Source organism: Lasioglossum baleicum, chromosome 14 (genome assembly GCF_051020765.1).
Source record: "Lasioglossum baleicum chromosome 14, iyLasBale1, whole genome shotgun sequence".
NCBI lineage: Eukaryota > Metazoa > Arthropoda > Insecta > Hymenoptera > Halictidae > Lasioglossum > Lasioglossum baleicum.
In genome coordinates, this window is record NC_134942.1 from 4,760,110 (window position 1) to 4,772,055 (window position 11,946).

The following is an 11,946-nucleotide window of genomic DNA, read 5'->3' on the forward strand; positions in this document are numbered from 1 at the left end:
TAATCTGTGCATAAATATAAATTCGTCATCCTACTAAAACTGGAAAAATTGACGTTACAGGTGGCACTGCAGGGAATGTGGATATTTATCGGTGAATCGTAACGCTTTGTCGAAACACTTCGTGAAGCATCACAACGGGGAACGTCCTCCTGACGAACCGTTGTCACCGGACAAAGATATCGAATATTGGGTAAGTTTTCATCTATTTGGTTTGTTCGGAAAGTTTCGAATCTGAATTTTATTATTGACATTTCCGATCGTAGGTTAGCACGCTTCTGGCAAAGCAGACGGTGACGATAAAAGCATTTATAGCAAAGCAAAATCTAAGTAATTCGGACGCTGGAAACAATTCGAAAACGTCCACCGTTCAGTCGACCGCCAAACAGTCTGCGTCTGCGAAAACTTCCGCGTCTGCGAAGGCTGTAAACGTCACGAATAAGTCTAATACACGGGACAGTAAAATTACGGAGCTCGATCACAATGTCGATCCATTGGAGGATGGTAGTAAAGACACTGAAGGCCTTATTATGGACGAGAGTCCAGTGAAGAGTGAAAAATCCGAAATGAGCACTTCGGAGGCTGATGCAGGCAAAGAACCAGGTGAGCCCCTTGCACTGCTATTTATTTTACGGTTAGAATGGTTGTAGAACTTCTTTAGTTTTACATTCTGCTTTCTCACTCACTTATTTCCATACCGCACACATACACGCGCTTGACTACGCTTTAACTGCTGCTCGAAATACTCATATTTCTGTCATTATCATGTTGTTTTCAACGTAAAAAGACTATTAAGAGGTGAAATGAATTTTTGTTCAACTACTACTTCCTCTAATCGATTCAGAATATTTTTATTTCGTATAAAGATCCGCAGTCTAATAATTAACAAGGGAAAAGGAAAATTCGTATTCATTGTATACTTCATTTAATTTATTTTCGTTAACGTTTCTTACAGGCACAGCCGAGGATGATCAAAAGAAGCCACTGGTCTGCAAGCACTGTAAGATGACGTTCACGCGGTGGCGCGGTTTCAAACTGCACATGCAACTGACTCATTTGAAGCGACTAGGGTTTTTGTGTCCGTATTGCGACCGTAGCACCAATTCGGAGGGCTTGATGCGGCAGCACATACGTTCCAAGCATCCTGATTGTCCGGAGAAGATCGTTCAGAATCCGGACGCTGGTGGGCCGGAGTTGACCGACGAATTCTGGCAGAAAGAGTACGGATTAGTTTTCCCGAAGCGTTCCAAAAAACGGAAGAGAAAGTTGATCGAGAACAACGCCGTGGTGAACGATGGCCAGGAGAAACCTGAGAAACGCGAGAAATCCGAGAAACGCGAGAAACGCGAGAAACTTGAAGGCCGAGAGAAATGCGCCGTGTGCAACTTCGTCGCTGTGAATCTAGCAGGTCTGAAGGGGCACATGAGGATGGTACACCTCACGTCGAAACAATCGTTGAAATGCACTTATTGCTCTTTCGTTGCTGCGACGAAAGCCGAGTTATGGAACCACGCGGAGACCCAGCACCCGCGCAAATCGGACAACGCAGCGGCGTTCGATTCGTCCAGCGAATCCGGAAGCATGCACTTGGACAAGAAAGCTCATGTGGACGACTGCAGCGACGAGATCGAAGAGGAACAGGTTTCCGACACGAAGGACAACTCGAATACAGTGCGCAAATTAATAATATCGGACAAACCGCCGGACCAATTGATTTATCCATACAGATACGAAGAGATAGAATTGGACGAAGACTTGGAAGAGTGGCCTGCGAAACCCGAATGCTCCAAGACGGAAACGAAATCCTCCTACGGGCTGTATTTGCAGCAATCGTGTAGCGACGCGCAGGTGGACGCGTCGGGATCGAGGCAGGATGGCTGGATCTGCCAGTGGTGCGACGAATTCTGCGACTCGGAAATCAAGATGAAGACCCACCACGAAATGTTTCACTCTCACTTGCCGTTGAACTTTGAGAAACAGCAGAAGACCAAAGAGTCGAAGGGGTACGTTTGCCCCGAATGCTCATTCACGACTGCTTCCATCAATGTGATGAAGAACCACATAACGAAACATAATCTATTCAAGTGTAAATATTGCGAGAGAACCTTCAGTTCGCCGACACAGGTGTCCGCGCACAGCACCGAGGAGCACCCCGGCATGGAGGTCAAAGCGGAGAATATACAGAATCACGAGTTACTGCTCGAGAAAATCCTCGATAAGATGAAGTGGCAGAAGCCTGCCACCGAGCACCTGAACGCCAATCAACAGAAAACTTTGCAAAGACCAAAGATTCATGCGGTTGCGAAGAAATCCACGGCGAGGTCGACTGTCCGACCGAACCTGATGTCTTACAAAGTGAAAGCAGTCGCCAGAAAAAGTACCAATCCCCATTCCAGATACCTTTCATCCTCCAAGATCGACGACAAACAAGAATCGCCGAAAACCAAACAATTCTCGTACTATGGCATCCCAAGAAGTCCTGTTAATCTGGCTAAGTTGAATACGTACATGGTAGTTGGTGGCCATCGAATGAAGGTGAACTGTACCACCCTCTCACAGCTGATAAACATTGATCCGGAAGTGATATTGAGGGATCTTAAACATAAGGCGGCGGACACGGCGACGCTTAAAAAGTCCAAGTAATTAGTTACTATGTATATAGAGAAGAAAAGCAGCAAATTTGCTTCAACGTTGCTGCGTCGTGCTGTAAAAAAATAACTTCTAAGTAGACAGCTGATCTTTATGCATTTATGAAGAAATTGGTTGGGTGAAATGTAAAACAGTAAAGGATTAGACAAATTTAAGAATATCGTAATGTCCGTTTTAATGTAACAATGTCATTAAGGGATAAAATCAATTTTTATTTTATTCCTGCTTCTCCCAAAATCGATGCAGAACATTCTTATTTTGCATAGGGATCCGCAGTCTACTTATAAGTTTCAGTTAGGATATCGGTTAACATAGAATATACAAATATTTGTTTCTTTTCTGTCGTTACTATAGCAGATCGATAAACGATAACCAAAGTTCATGTATATGTCATACTTTTTGTGGCGCGCTACGTGAATTTTTATAAAATTCAAAAGAATGTGCCGTGTTTTAACGGAAAGCGATACGCGTAGGCGTATCGTGCATTCGTCGAATTAATAGAAGGTTAACAATTTTTGTTTCGTTAACTCATGTGAACGTATAAATTTCTTGATACATTTATTGCAGAAATTATTCAGAACTCAGCTTATTGTATACAATCCGCGATATATATATATATGTATATAGCCAGTAAGTAAAATGCTCGATTTTGGACGGGCATCTACGCGCGCATAGGTAGCGCTTCTGCTGGCAGAAAGGTCGGGCATCTCTCTCTCTGCCCGGCAGAAGCTGCTTGGGCTCGATTTCTGCTCGAGGCAGGCCTGGCTGACTGGGATATATACATATATATACAAAAGAAGCTCACATTGTACTATATAGCAGACACTTCGCAAACACAAAGAATAATGAAGTTTTTAAAAAAATAATGAATTCATTCTGAAAATGTTGTGCTACATTCTGGTGAACGATCATTACAACTTCAGATCAAAACAGCAATTATGGGATGGTAGTGGTAAATGCGTATTTAAAAATGTTCCAACTTAAAAAGTGAGATCCGTTAGTTTAGGGAAGCCCAAGAGGCAAACATTAAATCTATTTATTTTAGGATATGTGAAATTTCATGATATATAAATTGTATCTGATTTTACCATTAGTAACATAAAATAGAATTACCTCTGAATAAGTACTTACGAAGGAATCGCTGTCGAACTTCGACGTGGCAGGATTTTTTAAAATAATGTTGTTAAACCTTTTAAGAATCAAGTTAAATATTGTTGTATCAAGTTTAACAATGATCGATCCTTGTGAACCAGAAGAATTTTTAAAGATAATTATATCGCTTTTGTGACGTGAATGCTGACACGTACAGTTCCAAATATGAAACATTGCGAAACGTTTGTATACACGTGCATTGTAAATTGAAGAATGTATGCAGGAATTTCCGTTTGTCATGATCAAGAGAAATCGAGAAATATTATTTAAATACTTTCATAAATATTATAGATTCACATACATGTATGTAAACAGAAAATTTCGCGTGTTAACATTTGCGTCGTGTATATGGTGACGTGTTGTAAGATGCTCGTTACGTGCGTATGAAATTTATTTTTTACTATATCATTTCCGCCTTCGATTCTTGAGTATCGAGAGCACGAGGTGGTGAACAGAAAAAAAAATACAAGACTGAAGAGCGCCGTGTAAATTACGGTAGGCTCTACGCTAATTTGTAAAAAGTTTGTAAATACGGTGTAACATAAAATTTCACATAAATATTTTTGATTTTTATAATAAAACTGGTCGTCATTCCTGACTGCACTTCTTCGTGACAGTCCCGCCGCCGATGGGACCCCATACGAGGGAAAAATATAATAGCTGTACAAATAACAATCTGACCTTGTTTCTCTTATTTTCTTTTTTATTTAAAGTATATTGTACAAAGTTCGAGGTGGATGTTTCTTACATTTGAGAATCGAATTTTTTAGTTAGTGGCGGGAAGCTTGTACGATCAACGAGAAATAAATATCCACTACTTTCCTCTGTTTAATTGAAAAATAGCACTTTATTCGTTATTCGGTGCAATTCATTTGTATCATTCGAAAGCATATAAAAATGTAAGAGTTATGCGAAAAGTTTCGATAGACATCGTGCAAACGAGACGATTAAATTACATGAAGTATCCAAGAATGGGATTTTTAATAAACGATTAACTTAACGGTAACTTAGCCTTTCAAAGATGACAATCCTGCTCTCATTATCTCGTCGATCAGAAGCAGGTTACTGGCAATGATCGTGCTGAAAAGTAAAATATTAGTATTAAACAAACGGATACGAACAATTTCGAATAAATTACGAACGATATTTGAATGCTATTCACTTACCATGAGTTAATAATTTGTTTCTTTACATTATAATTATCGTAAATACCAGCGTCGGTAGGTTTTAATGCTTCGCCAGTTGAAACATCCAAACCAACTGGCTCACCCAATGTATTTCTTTCCTCTATCAATTTTACAATCGTATCTTGCGCATCAAATCCACTATTTGTAGCTAAACAGAGAAGACAGACGTAATGTAGAAGATACCACTTGCTATACTGCGGAAGTTTATGCAATTTTCAACGTTTGTAGGCAAATTTTAAGAAAGTGGAATTAAATAAAATCTTATTTTCAGTAGTAGTAGCCTTTGTATATAGATCCGGAATAAATAAAAATCGTGCCAAATTCTATCGAATTTTACATTCCAGCATTTTTTGCAGCATAAACGCATAAAAATCCGCAGTCTACTAATTGCAATATCAGGAAAAGTGTTATCTAAAATATTACCAAGAACTTTCGGAATGACAAGCAGTGCTTCCGCGTAAGCTTGCACGCCTAAACGCTGCTTCCCTTTAACTTTCTCTTTGTACTGTTGAAGCTCCTGACTGGCAGCAACCTCGAAAGCTCCAGCGCCAGGAATGAGAGCGCGGTCATCGATAGCATTCTTGATAGCTCTCAAGCCATTCCTGACAGCGTCTTTCAGTTGTTCCAAAGTGTACTTGTTCGGCCCCTTCAGCAATATCGTCACGGAATTTGGTTTCTTACATTCCTCTATGAAAGTGTATTTGTCTTCTCCCTAAAACGAAATAGCACATGTATCATACATTGCGTAGAGAACGATTATCTAAACACTAGCATAATTCCCGTTGAAAAATCAACGGCTGGCTTATTTCTGAAGGCATGCCGCTAATTTATTTTTAGCACTTGATCCCGTAGGATTTCAGGGATAAAAGCAAAATTAAAAAGAGTAACTGACAATTATATGTATAGATTACGTTAGACGGAGAACATTTACCAATACGTGTTCGTATACGAGTCCAGCCCATCCTAAGTGTTCTTCCTGTAAATCATCGAAGGAATTCATGGCCGTTCCACCGCACGCCAAAGATAAACGTTCCATATTTCGGCGCTTTGCTCTACGCAAAGCAATAATATTTTCTTTGGCGAGCATGTCCAAAGACGGTGGGTCGATACCCTTTTGATTGATCACGACGAAAGATTTGTTCGTTCCATCGCACAACTTCTTCTTCAATTCGATAATTTTCTTCACACGATTATCTATGAACTCGCGTTCCGCCGCTACAAGCTTCTCACGTTCCTCTGCAGTTTTATAGAAGAAACCGCTGTTCACCTGAAACATATAATCTTATTGTAAATTCTAGCAAAAAATGCTAGTAAGATTTTTATTTGTTTTGGATCTACAAGGGCTGTTCCCATTAAAAGTAGTATTCTATTTCATACCACTTTCTTAAAATTTGTCTATAAAAATTGAAAATTCCATAAACATCCGCAAGTCTAATTATGAGTTAACAGAGACACCAATTTATTGTTAAACATATACCTCGCTTTTCTCGTATTCTAAACTGACGTTGCACGTCAATATGTAAGCGTTCTCTACTCTCTTAGGCATGTCCGGATGCCGTGCTCCATGATCGGTTACAATACCACGAATTAAATTAGTGTCCGCAGCAGTTCTATGCCTCATCTCCATCAATTCGACCATGTGCAAGTCGATGTCTTGGTCCTTTTGCCTGATAGCTAACACTGCGTCCACACATATCTCGGTTAGCTTATCAGCAATGGTAGGATGAACTTTAGTTCTAAGAGAAGTTCTCGCAATGTCCAACAAGCTCTCCTTTGTAGGCTCGATATTAATCTTCATAGACTCTAATACTTCCATGGTCTTGGTTTTAGCCAGATTGAAACCTTCCGTGAGCATTCTAGGATGAAGACCCTCGCATATATAAATATCAGCTTGTTTCAGCAACTCCCCGATAAGTAACACGGTACTGGTCGTACCATCTCCCGTCATATCCTCCTGAGCAGTAGATGCCCTGGCGATGAGCAATGCTGTCGGATGTTGTATTTGCATTTCGTGTAATAACACATTGCCGTCTTTTGTAATTTTAATGTCGCCCGCTCCAGACACCAACCTTAAAAAATAATTTACATTAGAAGATTGTTCTCAGATTTTATGAAAATGTGAGAACGAGTTGATAGTAGAAAAAAAATTGAAAATTGTCATTTTTAGGGTGCGCTGGAACCGGTGCTTCATAAATCATGAACCTTACCTAATATGTATAATAAAAACGAAAAACGTTCATTAACAAGTATTCAGACGTTTGATATAAAATAATATTTCATAGTGTCATGGAACCTTCTTTTCATATTTCACAAATACTTGAATTTTGACATTCTCATAGAAATTTTGGGAAACGCACGTGAAATCAAATTGATAGAACAAAAATGATTTAAATTAAAAGCTTGTTCTCAGATTTGGTAAAAACTTGAATTTTGACATTTCGACAGAAATTGTGGGAAGTGCACGTGAGATTGAATTGATAGTAGAAAAAAAATGAAAATTGTCATTTTTAGGGTGCGCTGGAACCGGTGCTTCGTGATTCATGAACCTTACCTAATATGGATAATAAAAGCGAAAAACGTTCATTAAAAAGCATTCAGACGTTGGATATAAAATATGATTTCACAGTTTCATAGGATTTAATTTGTTCGTGTAATTGAACTAGCGAATTCAAGTAAGTAATCGGAAAATTGACACGTGAGAATAATACATACATTTTCATGGTGCCTTTCGGGCCAAGATTCGTCTTCATCACATCTTGGATTCCTTTCGCAGCGCTAATGTTCACCGCTAAAGCCTGAGCGGCTCTCGCGAATTCGGCTTTCGGGTTTAATAAACTGATCGCAGCCATTTCGTTCAAATGCAATTACACTTCAATATGAAAAATCTATCGGCACGTTACCTTCCACAAATGGCTTCGACTGGCTTCGACTGAAGTCTACCAAGTCTACCTCTCTCTCTCGTGGGCGATGTTCAAGTTGAATACGAAATCTAGGGACTTTTACAGCTCAATTTATAAAATGAAATTCCTCGGATGCTCCCAATGCTCCTCACGAGTATAGAAAATTCGCCATAAATTAATTAAAAGAACCCAATGGTTAAATAAGACGATGGCCATTGTGATTTTTTTAATCAAACGACAATTTTATGTTTGGTCATTGATCTAGAACCATCTTTGAGCAATCCAACTAAATATGGAACTATTGAACTATGTTTCAGAGTGTGTTGCAATTTTTCGTAAAAATTGCTGAATGATGTAAACATCAATCGATGAAACCAGATGAAACCTCGTGTTCTCATCAATGTTTCAGAAAGATTTCAGATTTTAGAACAGATCTTGAGACAATAATCCTATTCAATCCTATTTATGTATATATATGTATTAGAAAATGACGTCATGCATTTATACACGTATAATGTATTTAGAAACAAACTTTGGATGTATTAGAGAATTTTATTGTCAGATAACCACAATGAAACGACGGAAAGTTAATAGCTTAATAGCAACGAGTTATATTTCGCTTTACGAAAAAGTTCCTGAATAAATACTAATATTTACATTAGGATGAACATTCGTAGAGAGATCTATAAAATGGTACTTAAAGTTGAAGGATCAACGAATTTATGTGAGTTTATCCAATCTTGCAGTTCGATTTATTATGTTAATTATGATTAGACTGCGGATCTAAATATATGCAATTATAGCAAAAATTGAGAAGATGAAATACAAATTGTTGAAAAATTTTCACTTCCGATCGATGCAGACAATTTTTATTTTGCATAAAGATCCGCAGTCAAATTATGATGTTTTACAGCTAGGCCATACTCGGATTATAGATTTGTTCCGACATGTGAATCGGTCAAGGATTCAGATATAATGAGATTGAAAGAGTTTATCGATAGCCACAACAATATGTGCATATTAACTGGAGCAGGAATTTCTACGGAAAGCGGCATTCCTGATTATAGATCCGAAAATGTTGGTCTCTATGCGAGAAGCAATCGCAGACCTGTACTTTATAAAGACTTCTGCGCAAGTGATGATATTAGGAAACGCTATTGGGCTAGGAATTATGTTGGCTGGCCAAGGTTAAAGTTCTTTCCCACAGAAATTAAGTGCATACGCACTTCTTTAAACATAATATGTTTTTGTAGATTCTCCTCTCTCAAACCCAACGAAACTCATAAAATATTAAACAAGTTAGAAGACGCGCAGAAAGTTAGGAGCATCATCACTCAAAATGTTGACAACCTGCATAGCAAAGCAGGCAGTAGGAGGGTGATAGAATTGCACGGGACAGCATTCAGAGTAATGTGTCTGAAATGTGATCAGAAAATCTGTAGATATTATTTGCAAGAAATTTTAGATAGTCTTAATCCAAACATGACTGCGACTAGCCAGTTGATAAGGCCCGACGGGGATGTAGATATATCGCAGGTAATTGTGCATGTGTTTCGTTAACAGTATGTACATAACAAGCTCTATGTTTCCATAGGAACAAGTAAAGGGATTTGTTGTTCCTGCTTGCATGAATTGTGGTGGCATTCTGAAACCTGATATCGTATTCTTTGGAGACAATGTACCTCGTCAAGTGGTTGAAAGTGTGCAATATAATGTTAAACATTCTGATTCTTTGCTGATTCTGGGTTCTACGTTGACCACGTATTCCGGTTATAGGATAGCATTGCAAGCCAATAACGCTGGAATTCCAATAGCTATATTGAATATTGGTCATACAAGAGCAGATGATCTCGCGAGCGTTAAAGTGGAGGGTAGATGCGGCGAAGTACTCTCAAGAATTTTCATGGTGGATCAGAAGGCGCAATGTATAGAATGATAATAGTTAGTTAAATTAATTAAATTAAATATTAGTTAAACCAATTCATAAAATAATTTTTAAAAGGGCTTTTCAATGGACCAGAAAACCTTACAGTAAAGTTGCAGTCTAGCTCCCTGAGGATCTCCACGATCACTGTCCGTTTTCTATATACATTCGGCATCCTTTGTATTTTCGGCGCGATCGACGCAGTCATAAAAAAATAGTTTCCCTACACGATCTCTGTACTTGCTTGGAACAGACGATGGGAGCTGGATCGCGACTTTACTGTATAACTATTTTTCTTTTATCTTTCTTGCGTGTAAAACAATAGATAAAGAGAGAAGGAGGTGGCACTCGTGCTATCAGAGGTATCCTCTCTGAATCTACAATCTTTTACGCGGGTCTCCGAATTCCCTGGTACGTACGCGTGAATCATACGAACAAGGAGGTATTCGACAAGAACAGACATATATATATATAAGCTATGGAGAAAGAGAAAGACAGACATAATCCTCTCTGCTCTCATCCTCTCATCTTTCTGCATCTTTCTGCTCCCTTAATTCCTTACTTTCGATGCTAAGTCTGTCTCACGCAAGAATAGACTTCGCAAATGACCAGTTTGCGTCAGTTTGCGTCGTTCGCTGCGCAGGTTCGCCCTGATTGGTAGAACTCCCAATGCACAACGCATGCGCGAAGTGGCACTCAGTGGCACTGAAGTGACGCCACGCGATGCAGCGCTGCAAACCAAAGACTGCAAAGTGCTGCATGGTGCTGCAAAGTGCAAACCAGTGCAAACTGCCACTGCCTCCAACTGCCTCATTCGCGTTATACTTGGTTATACTGCGTTATACCAGGTGTCCTATGTTGCACGTGGTTGCACGCTTCACCACGCTCGTTATTTTACCACGTTCGTTTCGCTAGTTTTTCCGCGATTTTCATTTGCGAAAGAAAATGGAACAAGGAGAGCCATCAGCTGTATCTCCACTGAAGCGAAATCCAAGAGGAAAGGTACGTACGCATTGTATTTACATATTCGAATTTCGAATCTTCGATATCGCTCATTTTGTAAAATGCATGACAATGTAAATAAGACGTTTCTTTAGCTGTTCTTTAATGAATTAAAAATCTTTATTTCAATTTTTTTCTGTTTTCAGCACGTTTTATCTGGACAGAAGGAGGTGATCATCAACCTGTACAAACAACTTAAACAGGAAAACGCCGGGATCACCTACGTGGCGATGGTTGAATCCCTGTCGCAGAAGACGGGGATTGGAAAATGTACTATAAAAAAGGCGATAGCGGAGTACAGAAGTACAGGCGCTGTTACGTCGCCGAATAAGAAGAGGCGTTGTTTTAATATTTTTGAAAAAACCTCGGATGCGGACATTTTGGCCATAAGAAAAAAGATTGACGACTTTCGGATACGGCGCGAGGTGCCGAACCTCGATAAAATATTGCAGGCGGTTAATGATGACGAGAAACTCCCGTCGTTCAGCCGAGCGACTTTACACCGCCTGCTGAAGAGGATGGAATTCAGTGGCGCACCCAGGGGGAGGGGCCAGGAGGCCAAGTCCCCCCCCAAGAGAAAATGTTTAGCTTCCAAAAATAAAATCGCGGAATAGCTCTCGACAGATATGTTGGCTAAAAAAAAGGGCATCGCGCAAAACCGAGGGCTGGGTTCAACTCGGCCCCCCCCCCCAAGATTGCATCCTGGGTGCGCCACTGATGGAATTAGCTTGTAAATAGTTTGTAAATAGTTTTAAATAGTCAATTGTCATTTGTACATTTTCTTTTAGATATTAATAAATGTAAATAGTCACGATTTCCTAGTCTGTATAATTCCATGCTAAGCTTAAATAGTCAATTATCATTTGTACATTTTCTTTTAGATATTAATAAATGTAAATAGTCACGATTTCCTATTCTGTATAATTTCATGCTAACCCGTTTCATTCCGGTACACCGCGCACATGAAGACAATGAAGACTCGCATCAACTCGCATCGAGACAGTGGGGAGCAGTGCTTCGATTGTGACACCTTTTTTCGCGCATGCGCGAGAAAACAGTAATGTATCCACTATTGGGTTGCACAGCGGCCAGAGCCCTGAGGCAGCTATATTGGCGGGAATGTACAGAAATAATC

At 39.5% G+C, this 11,946-nt stretch overlaps 4 protein-coding genes across 14 annotated transcripts in view; 3 read left to right on the forward strand and 1 right to left on the reverse strand.

The window, feature by feature from the left end:
• The window catches only part of LOC143215675 (uncharacterized), a 30,196-nt gene extending 25,445 nt beyond the window's left edge, over positions 1–4,751 (forward strand). For all 10 annotated transcript variants that reach the window (XM_076437993.1, XM_076437989.1, XM_076437990.1 and 7 more), the window contains 3 exons: positions 61–190; positions 264–600; positions 953–4,751. In XM_076437993.1, coding sequence (XP_076294108.1) covers positions 61–190; positions 264–600; positions 953–2,640 — 2,155 coding nt within the window. In that variant the 3' untranslated portion in view covers positions 2,641–4,751. The remainder of the gene's footprint in view (positions 1–60; positions 191–263; positions 601–952) is intronic.
• Positions 4,616–7,953, reverse strand: Cct6 (chaperonin containing TCP1 subunit 6). The gene is made up of 6 exons (XM_076438015.1): positions 7,698–7,953; positions 6,463–7,054; positions 5,917–6,252; positions 5,409–5,697; positions 4,965–5,133; positions 4,616–4,878 (listed from the first exon to the last, which is right to left on the reverse strand). Exons 1-6 carry the CDS (start codon positions 7,832–7,834, stop codon positions 4,806–4,808), a joined length of 1,596 nt encoding a protein of 531 aa, XP_076294130.1. The 5' UTR covers positions 7,835–7,953; the 3' UTR covers positions 4,616–4,805.
• Positions 7,954–8,403: 450 nt separating this feature from the next.
• LOC143215681 (NAD-dependent protein deacylase Sirt4) lies at positions 8,404–9,865 on the forward strand. 2 transcript variants are annotated; one of them, XM_076438017.1, is made up of 4 exons: positions 8,404–8,609; positions 8,799–9,072; positions 9,139–9,421; positions 9,480–9,865. In XM_076438017.1, the coding sequence occupies exons 1-4, from the start codon at positions 8,549–8,551 to the stop codon at positions 9,819–9,821; spliced, it is 960 nt and encodes a 319-aa protein (XP_076294132.1). In that variant the 5' UTR covers positions 8,404–8,548; the 3' UTR covers positions 9,822–9,865. The 2 variants fall into 2 exon arrangements, with proteins under 2 accessions (XP_076294132.1, XP_076294133.1); XM_076438018.1 differs by having other exon boundaries at positions 8,442–8,578; positions 8,660–9,072.
• A 180-nt stretch (positions 9,866–10,045) lies between these two features.
• Positions 10,046–11,757, forward strand: LOC143215683 (uncharacterized). Its single transcript, XM_076438020.1, has 2 exons — positions 10,046–10,811; positions 10,958–11,757. The coding sequence occupies exons 1-2, from the start codon at positions 10,755–10,757 to the stop codon at positions 11,423–11,425; spliced, it is 525 nt and encodes a 174-aa protein (XP_076294135.1). The 5' UTR covers positions 10,046–10,754; the 3' UTR covers positions 11,426–11,757.
• Positions 11,758–11,946: the final 189 nt, after the last annotated feature.